Below are 9,643 nucleotides of genomic sequence, written 5' to 3'. Positions count from 1 at the left end.
TGAACCTTGGGCAAGTATTATAATTCAAAAAATTAAAAATGAATAAATAAAATGTAAAAGCAAAAAAATTAAACATTTAAAAAGAATCCTATTGTGATACATATATCTATTTTTATATCACATTTGACTGTACAAAGCTAAATAGAGGTCACGGATTTTCAATATACTACAGGAAAAAAGGTCTTTACATTAACATTGCAAATTGGGGGAAGGAGAAATTTTAAAGATACTCATTCCTTTTCATCTGGCTAAATAAATTTGATTTAAAATGAAAGGTAAAGTTTTTTTGTTGTTGTTTCTTTTCCCCACATACGATCATTCCCCAAAAAAGTAGTTTTTGATTTCTTGGAAGTAATGTCACATTTTTAAAAGAAGCTAAAGTAGAAGTAATAGCTTCACTTGATAGCTTATCTTGATCATCTTTGACTATAAAAGCAAAATTTTAAAAACTGTCTTACATATATAAAAGGGGGAGGTGCCTAGGATAAAATGCCCCAAAACATATAAAAAACAAAATTAAAAGACACCAATATGCTTTTGTTTTGGCTCGTATACTTTAAAGACACATGACACTCCAAATTACACGAACAGTTCATTGTTGCACTCCAGGAATTCCACTTCGAATTTTGCATGCCTTGTAGGGTACACTATAAGCCGCAGCATGTAGCCCTGTAGAGCGTGAAATCTAATGTGAATATGTAATCTAATGATTACAAATCAGGAAACAAAACAACATACATCAGCATGGGGAGGAGGTTAAAGGAATAAAACAATCGTGTTTCGACATTCATATGCCAGATCATTGTAAAACACCCTGAGATATTGTGTAACATAATTCATCTCTTTTTTGCCCTCAATGTAGACAACGAAAGAAAATAGTTCCCTCATTTCCAGTTTTTTATAATCTCTCAATAAGTTCAAAAGTCTTATTTTTTCTAACCATGAGCAATACACTGTATGAAGATATAGAATTCATTGATGGATACAGAAATAGTTGCAACTTTTTTCTTTCAATTTTAAGTACAGACTTCCGTAGTATTAAAAATATTGACAAGAGCCGGGTGCGGTGGCTCACGCCTGTAATCCTAGCACTCTGGGAGGCCGAGGCGGGTGGATTGTTTGAGCTCAGGAGTTCGAAACCAGCCTGAGCAAGAGGGAGACCCCGTCTCTACTAAAAAAAATAGAAAGAAATTATCTGGACAACTAAAAATATATAGAAAAAATTAGCCGGGCATGGTGGCTCATGCCTATAGTCCCAGCTACTCAGGAGGCTGAGGCAGGAGGATTGCTTGAGCCCAGGAGTTTGAGGTTGCTGTGAGCTAGGCTGACGCCACGGCACTCACTCTAGCCCGGGCAACAGAGTGAGACTCTGTCTCAAAAAAAAAAAAAAAACTTTTCTACGATACCTTCCATGTAGCAAGCACTTGATAAAATGAATTATTACTCTTTGAATAAAAAGTCTTTGGTGTCTTTTATGATTATATTAAGCTCTTCTTCACCACTGAATTGCATCACAGAAGGTACAAGACTGGAATTTTGTGGGTCTCCTTCACTGCTATATGCCCAAAGACAAGTACAGGGCCTGGCACATAGCAGGCACTCAATAAATGTTTGCTGAATGAATGAATATAGAGACTCTTACTTTAAAAACATAAGACAAAAATCACTCAAGCCAGGTGCAGTGGCTCATGCCTTGTAATTCCAGCACTTTGGGAGGCTAAGGCAGGAGGATCACTTGAACCCAGGAGTTCAACACCAGCCTAGGCACCATAGCAAGGACCCATCTCTACAAAAGATAAAAAACTTAGCTGGGCATGTTGGCATGAGTATTGTACTAGCTGCTGGGGAGGCTGAGGCAGGAGGGTCACTTAAGCCCAGAAATTCTAAGCCCTCTGCACTCCAACATAGGCAACAGAGTGAGATCTTGTCTCTTTCAAAAAAAAAATCACTCAGGCTGGGCCCAGTGGCTCAGGCCTATAATCCTAGCACTCTGGGAGGCCGAGGCGGGAGGATTGTTTGAGCTCAGGAGTTCGAAACCAGCCTGAGCAAGAAGGAGACCCCGTCTCTCCTAAAAAAAATAGAAAGAAATTATCTGGACAACTAAAAGTATATAGAAAAAATTAGCCGGGCATGGTGGCGCATGCCTGTAGTCCCAGCTACTCAGGAAGCTGAGGCAGGAGGATCGCTTGAGCCCAGGAGTTTGAGGTCGCTGTGAGCTAGGCTGACGCCACGGCACTCACTCTAGCCAGGGCAACAGAGTGAGACTCTGTCTCAAAAAAAAAAAAAAAAAAATCACTCAAAGTCCACAAAAATTTACTTAATAGCTCAGCATATAACTGATATTAAAATCTATATTCTGAGATATCCAAAAATAAAACATATACCTGTATTCACATATCATATCCATATATGTTTCTATATTAAACTTATCTGAACTAATGGAAATAAGGGTCATGGCTATCAAAAATTGAGGATAAACTAAAAATGATTTACAATTGGTTAAGTTTTGTTTCAGATTATTTTCTGTTATCTTCTCAATCATGTATAAATTAACCTTATAATGAAATTATTGAGAATGCACTCAATAAGTCATTTCCTTTAATAGTATCTTAACTTGCTTGCATACTACTGTAGTTCCCCTTATCTGTGATTTCACTTCCCACACTTTCATTTACCCCTGGTCAACCACAGTCTGAAAATATTAAATAGAAAATTCTCAAACAATTCATAAGTTTTAAATGCTACATCACAATGCTTACACCATTTACTTCACTTCATCTCATCACATAGGCATTTTATCACCTTAGATCATCACAAGAAGGGTAAGTACAGCACAGTAAGATATTTTGAACCTAGGTGACCAAGTGAGACCCTATGTCTAAAAAAAATTTTTTAAAAGTAGATATTTTGAGAAAAAAAGAAAGACCACATTCACATAACTTTTATTATAGTATATGGTTACAATTTTTCTATTTTTAGTTATTGTCATTAATCTCTTACTGTGTCTAATTTGTAAATTAAACTTTATCACATGTACGTATGTATAGGAAAAAACATAATATAGGGTTTGGTAATATCTGCAGTTTCAGGCATCTACTGTGGGTCTTAGAACATATCCCCACAGATAAGGAGGGACTACCACACTACAGAGCTCAATTAATCATCCCAACAGTTCATTGAGTTAGGTTAAGTAGCCTTTTTTTTTTTCTTTCTACTCTATTGCCAGGGCTAGAGTGCAGTATCATGATCATAGCTCACTGCAACCTCTAACTCCTGGACTCAAGTGATCCTCCTGCCTTAGTCTTCTGAGTAACTGCAATACAGGTATGCTCTTACTATGCTCAGCTAATTTTTCTTTCTTTCTTTTTTTTTTGTAGAAATGGGATATCACTGAGTTGCTCAGGCTGGTCTCCAAATTCTGGCCTCTGGCAATCCTCCTGCCTTGACTACCCAAAATGCTAGTATTACAGGTGTAAGCCACCATGCCCAGCCATATGTCAAGTAGCTTTTTATCTTCCTTTTAAGATTAAGCAACTAAAGCTAAGAGATCTGCACAAGGCCACTGCTAATAATAATAGTTAACAATTATTAAATGTTTACTTTGTACCAGGTACTAGGTTAAAATATTTAACTGCAAGCACTATTCCAAAGCTTTTACTATCTGATTTAATTATCACAACAACCCTCTAGGGTAGGTACTCTTATTATTCTACTTTAAGGATGAGGAAACTGAGGTACAAGGAGGTTAAGTAACTTCCCCAATGGTATTTTTTCACATCACTTGGACCTGGAACTCCCATACAATCTTCAAAGTAACACACATGTCCCAAAAATTTGAAACAGCACTTAATCAAAGAATAGACATACATGTCCAATAAGCATATGAAAAGATGTCCAGCGTAAGCCAGACAACATCTCCTTATATTTAGCATAAGCCTGGTGTTGAACATAAGCCAGGGAGGCTGAGGTTTGAGGATCCCTTGAACCCAGAAATTCAAGGTCAGCCTGGGCAATATAGCAAGACCCATCTCTAAAATAAAAGATGTTCAGCATCATGGGTCTTCAGGAAAATGCAAATTAAAACCACAGTTACATAACACTAAACATTTGTTAAAATGGAATACACACATACATAAATACACACACAAATCCTGACAATACAAAGTGCTGACAAGGCAGTAGGCATACAAAATGTAACAGACACTGGAAAATAGTTCGGCAGTTTCTTGTGAAGCTAAACATATGATACTCTTAAGACCCAGCAGTCCCATTCTGGGTATTTATCCAAGAAAAAAGAAAACATTTAGCATACTCACATAAAGACTTGTATGCAATTTTTCATAGTTTCTTTATTCAAATAGCCAAAAACCAGAAACAACAAAATCTTCATCAACAGATGAACACTGTGGTACAGCCATACAATGGAATAAAAAGAAACACATTACTGATATATACAACATGGATGAATCTTAAATGCATTTTGCTAAGTGAAGGAAGCCAGACTCAAAAGGTTACATATTGTATGATTCCATTTATATAACATTCTGGAAAAGCAAGACTACAGAGACAGAAAACAAAGTGGTTGTCAGGGGCAGGGGCTGGGGCTGAGAGGAGGGGAATGACTACAATGGGAAGTGGGAATATTCTGGGGTGATGGGATCTATTCTGTATCTTCACTGTGATGATCATTACACAACACGTTTGTCAAAATGCATTTAACTATACATCTGAAAAGGATGAATTCTACTGTATATAAATCATACTTCAGGCTGGGCACAGTGGCTCATGCCTGTAATCCTAGCACTCTGGGAGGCCGAGGTGGAAGGATTGCTTGAGGCCAGGAGTTCAAGACCAGCCTGGGCAAGAGCAAGACCCCGTCTCTACAAAAAATAGAAAAATTAGCCAGGCATGGTGGTGCATGCCTATACTCCCAGCTACTTGGGAGGCAGGATTGCTTTAGCCCAGGCATTTGAAGTTGCAGTGAGCTACAATGTCTCCACTGCACTCTAGCCAGGGCAACAGAGTGAGACCCTGTCTCAAAAAAAAAAACACAAAAATCCCTAAGTAAGCTTCAAAAAAAATACATAGCTTAATCAAGATTCCTTTGTAGTGTTTCCTATACTTATTGTCTCAAATTCCTTTTCCTTCAATAGGTTTTGTGTTGTAAAACATAAGATACAAAAAGAAAAGGGCATATACACAAGTCGTAAGTATGCCACTTAATGAATTATTACAGTGTGAATATATCCATGTAAGGACAACCCAGATCAAGAATGGGACCATACTAGCCTCCTAGAAGTCCCTTTCCTATACTCCCAAAATCACTATCTGCCCCTCCTTTTCAGATACAACCAACTACTCTTCTGACTTCTAACATGTATTTAGTTTTGACTCGTTTTTGAACTTCATACAAATGAAATCATACAGCATGCATTGTTTTGTGTCTAGCTTCTTCTTTCAATATTATGCTTGTATGGAAGCATATTCACCCATATTGTTGTGTGTGGCAGGGAGCTATTCATTTTCAGTGCAGCATAGTATTTCATTTATGATTATACCATATATTAGTTATACATTCTAGTACTGGCAAACATCTGGGTTGTTTATGCTTTTTGGCCATTAGGAATATGGCAGATATACAAAAATATATATGTTGATATATACCCTGAAATGGAACTGTTAGATCCCATGATATGCAGATGTTTAGCTTTATACACAACCACCCAACTAGTTCTCCCAAGTAGTTTTACCAGTTTACACCACCACCAGCAGTATATTAGAGTCCCAGTTGCTGTCCTCACATACAAGTTATCCAAGACTCTAGCTCAATGTCTAATCAACATCACAAAATGCAAGAGGTCTCAAACTGAATTCCTGATGTCTCCCCACAACCACAGTGAAAAATGCTCCAACCACAGCCTTCCCCCACCGTAGTCAATGCCAGCTCCATCCTTTCTGTTGGTTCAGCCAAAATAAGTCTCCTTGACTTCTCTTCTTCACCTCATCTTTAATTTATCAGAAAATCCTGTTTGTTCTATCTATATCCAGATTCTCACAACTCCTCCCAAACTCCAATGATACTACCCTGTCCCAAGCCACCAGCATCTATCATCTAAATGACTGAAATAACCTCCAAATGTGTCTCCTTGCTCCATCATATACAACCCTACAGTTATTCTCAAAAGTGCAGCCATGTCATATCATGTCACTTCTCTGCTCTAAACCTGCAATAGCTCCCAACTTAACTCCAAGTAAAAGCCAGAATCTTTAAAATGGCTTACAAGGTCCCTTAATTTTCTGTTCCCCTTAACCCCCCAAAAAAAACCTCCTTCTCTCGTCAACACAGCCGCATAGGTCTTGCTGCTATTCTTTGAACAGACCAGGCCCTCTCTGGTTTTGAAGCTTTTTCTTTGGCTTTTCCCTCCACCTGAAATGCTCCTCCTTAGACATTAACTTGCTAAATCCTTCATCTTTCCAAGTCTTTACTCAAGCATCATCCTCTCAATAAACCTTACCACACCCATCCTGTTAAATACTGCACACACTCCACCTCTCCACTTCTTTGTCCCGCTCTCCTTCTTACATCTTCCCTTTGTATCAATCATTTTCTAATACCTCACTGTATAACTTACTTTTTTCATTTTGTTTATTGTCTTTCTCCCCACCACTCTCCAACTACTGTAAACTGCAGGATATAGATCTTTTGTTTTATTCGCTGATGTATACTAAACAAGTAGGAGGCACATAGCTGGCATTCAAATATTCCCTGTAAGAATTAATAAATGTCCTCTTAATCAGCAGAACAAAATAATTAAATTCTTACTACTGCTGCAACCTACAGATATTGTCTTTCTGCAAGTCCTCATAATGTGGACTATTTTAAATTCCCAGGCTTAAATAATTAAGTGATGACAACGCAGGGAAGTAATTAAGTAATTAAGAAAGGGCAGAGATTGAAACACCTCTTTCTGGGAAAGCAGAGGAAATTCCTAAGAGACAATATGAACCTTTTGGCCCCACAGTCACACCACTAGTAGGCTTGTCAGGTAGTTGTGGCACCGCTTACTAGAGTCACTGAACCAGTTTTGGCTGTAGACGGTTTTGCACAATTTTCTGGTCATCTTTAAAAAGCTGACCTCCAATATTTGCTTTCCTTTAAGTAAACAGCAAAATTCAATTCTACACTCCTCGGTCACTCATGGTCTTTACAAAAGAAAGGAGTGTCCAGCATGTTTCACTAAAACCCTGGTCTCTGTAAGGGATCCCCTTCTTTTCCCTACTATCCAACTGTGGAGAAGAGGTGCCTGGTTCAGCCCTTCCACATCCCCAGCCTCTGCCCGAGAGCCAAAGGCCCCACTCCCCAGGACTTGGCTGTCACTAGTCAAGTGATTATTAGAAAGAGATTATGGCAGGTCAGGGAGAACACCGGGCAGCGCAATGAAGCAGTCAGAGTCCAGGAATGTCACTGCGGCCGCCTGCTTCCGACCTGCACGCGATCCTGCCCCTGCCGCGGCGAGCACAACCAGATCTTCTTGCCAGACACCTACCTCCTGCCAGAAAGGAACGCAGCCAGTAGAAGTCTCGGCGGGCGGTGGGCCCTCCGGCCCCTGCCGCCTGAGGCATCGCGGAAGAGGGGTCAGCCGCTGCCAGGGCCGCGGCCGCCGCCGCCATAAGGACCAGGGCCGCCTCGGGAGCCTCAGCCACAAACTTAACTAACCGCCGGCTGGGATCATAGCCAGGGCAGCCAGTGATAAGAGGCCGTCCGCCTCGCCGGCGTGGCCGAATGACACCCGGCGCCGCGACGCAGGCTGATGGCGTACGCCAGGGGCGGGGCCTGGGTCACCGCCCACAGGAGCCGGGGCGGGGCCGGGGCGCGGAAGCGGGAGTCTTTCGGGCTCTTAGCCTCCCCCATGCGGCCACAGCACGAGTCCCTACTGCCCGCTTCCCTGCTCTGGCCCCTCTGTTCAGGCAGAATAAGGAAAGGGTGGCCAGCGAAAAGGTCTTACCAAAACCCACTACCTTACAAAGCTCACCTCCGTCCATTGACCTGTAGTGACCATTGACCTGTAACCGCCCATAAGGCTGTCTTCCGACGCCCCCCTAGGATGCATCCTTTCCAGAACTAATATTTGGCTCTTCACCTTTCCAGTCATCCTTCAACTTGCTCCCATCTCCAACTAAATCAGCTCTGCCTTCTCAGAGCTCCTCAGTAAACCTCAGTTATTGCCTCTCTGATCACCCTGCGCACACCACAAAGCTTCCACTCCACCCCTACCATTTCTGCCAAAAAAATATTGCTAATATTCTTCCTTTGGGACCCTACAAATTACACAAATACTTCTGCCTCGTCAGGCCCTTCTGAATCTGTTTGTGTCTTCAGCTTAATTCCTTTTTCTTTTTTCATGACACAAAGTCTCCCTGTGTTGCCCGGGCTAGAGTGCCGTGGCGTCAGCCTAGCTCAAGCAACCTCAAACTCCTGAGCTCAAGCGATCCTCCCACCTTGGCCTCCTGGAGTGCTAGAATTACAGGCATGAACCTCCTTGCCCTCCCGGCCTTCAGCTTAGTTCTTAAATTCCACTGAGCATTACTTCCTACCAAGTCCCTGCCCTACACTCCCATGAACATCCCAGTTTCTTCTCCGCGGCTTCTCCACAGCCCTGACAGTATTCCAAGATTATTTGTTAATCACCCCTTACCATTCTCTTACTGTAGCCCCTTATCACTTCCAACCTGGGCAAAACTCATTTTTATTCCTTATAACCAAAATTATTCTGAACTTTTATCCTCTCTTTCAGAAATTATCTTTTATAATTGTCCTCAATTCCAACCTTCCCTGGTTTCTTTTTCTTTCTATGCACGTGCCTCTGTCACACTGAGTTGCTAAATGATGAGTTACTAATGACGCGTCCAGATTTCAAATTTATTTTTCCCTCTCAACTTTCAGTTTCTACCAGAAAATACAGAACCATTTATTTACATCATTATTTATATTTTACATGTCTAATCTGAAGAATTACAAAGTTCCAGCCAGGTGTGGTGGCTCACACCTGTAATCCTAGCACTCTGGGAGGCTGAGGCGGGAGGATCACTTGAAGTCAGGAGTCTGAGATCAGTATGAACAAGAGCGACACCCCATCTCTACTAAAAGTAGAAAAAAATTAGCCTGGTATGGCGGTGGGCGCCTGTAGTCCCAGCTACTCCGGAGGCTGAGGCAGGAAGCTTGCTTGAGCCCAGGAGTTTGAAGTTGCTGTGAACTAGGCTGACACCACAGCACTCTAGCCCAGGTGACAGAGTGAGACTCTGTCTCAAAAAAATAACAATAATAATAAATAAATAAAACAAAGTTCCCTAGGGTGGAGATGGTTGCACAATATAATTAATGCCACTGAATGTATACTTAAAAATGTTTAAAATGGGCCGGGCGCGGTGGCTCACGCCTGTAATCCTAGCACTCTGGGAGGCCGAGGCGGGAGGATTGCTTGAGGTCAGGAGTTCGATACCAGCCTGAACAAGAGCGAGACCCCATCTCTACTAAAAAAATAGAAAAAAATTATCTGGACAACTAAAAATATATAGAAAAAATTAGCCGGGCATGGTGGCTCATGCCTGTAGTCCCAGCTACTCAGGAGGCTGAGGCAGGAGG

General features: G+C 41.3%; 1 protein-coding gene across 1 annotated transcript in view; it reads right to left on the bottom strand.

Annotated features, from left to right (window-relative positions):
- Positions 1–7,764, bottom strand: part of SLC25A16 (solute carrier family 25 (mitochondrial carrier), member 16) — a 49,217-nt gene extending 41,453 nt beyond the window's left edge. Inside the window, exon 1 of the mRNA XM_012658520.1 lies at positions 7,548–7,764. Coding sequence (XP_012513974.1) covers positions 7,548–7,671 — 124 coding nt within the window. The 5' untranslated portion in view covers positions 7,672–7,764. The remainder of the gene's footprint in view (positions 1–7,547) is intronic.
- Between the last annotated feature and the right edge of the window lie 1,879 nt (positions 7,765–9,643).

Source organism: Propithecus coquereli, unplaced genomic scaffold (genome assembly GCF_000956105.1).
Source record: "Propithecus coquereli isolate 6110/MARCELLA unplaced genomic scaffold, Pcoq_1.0 Scaffold117, whole genome shotgun sequence".
Lineage (NCBI taxonomy): Eukaryota > Metazoa > Chordata > Mammalia > Primates > Indriidae > Propithecus > Propithecus coquereli.
The sequence above is the reverse complement of the archived record's forward strand: the minus strand, read 5'-3'. Positions and strand labels throughout refer to the sequence as shown.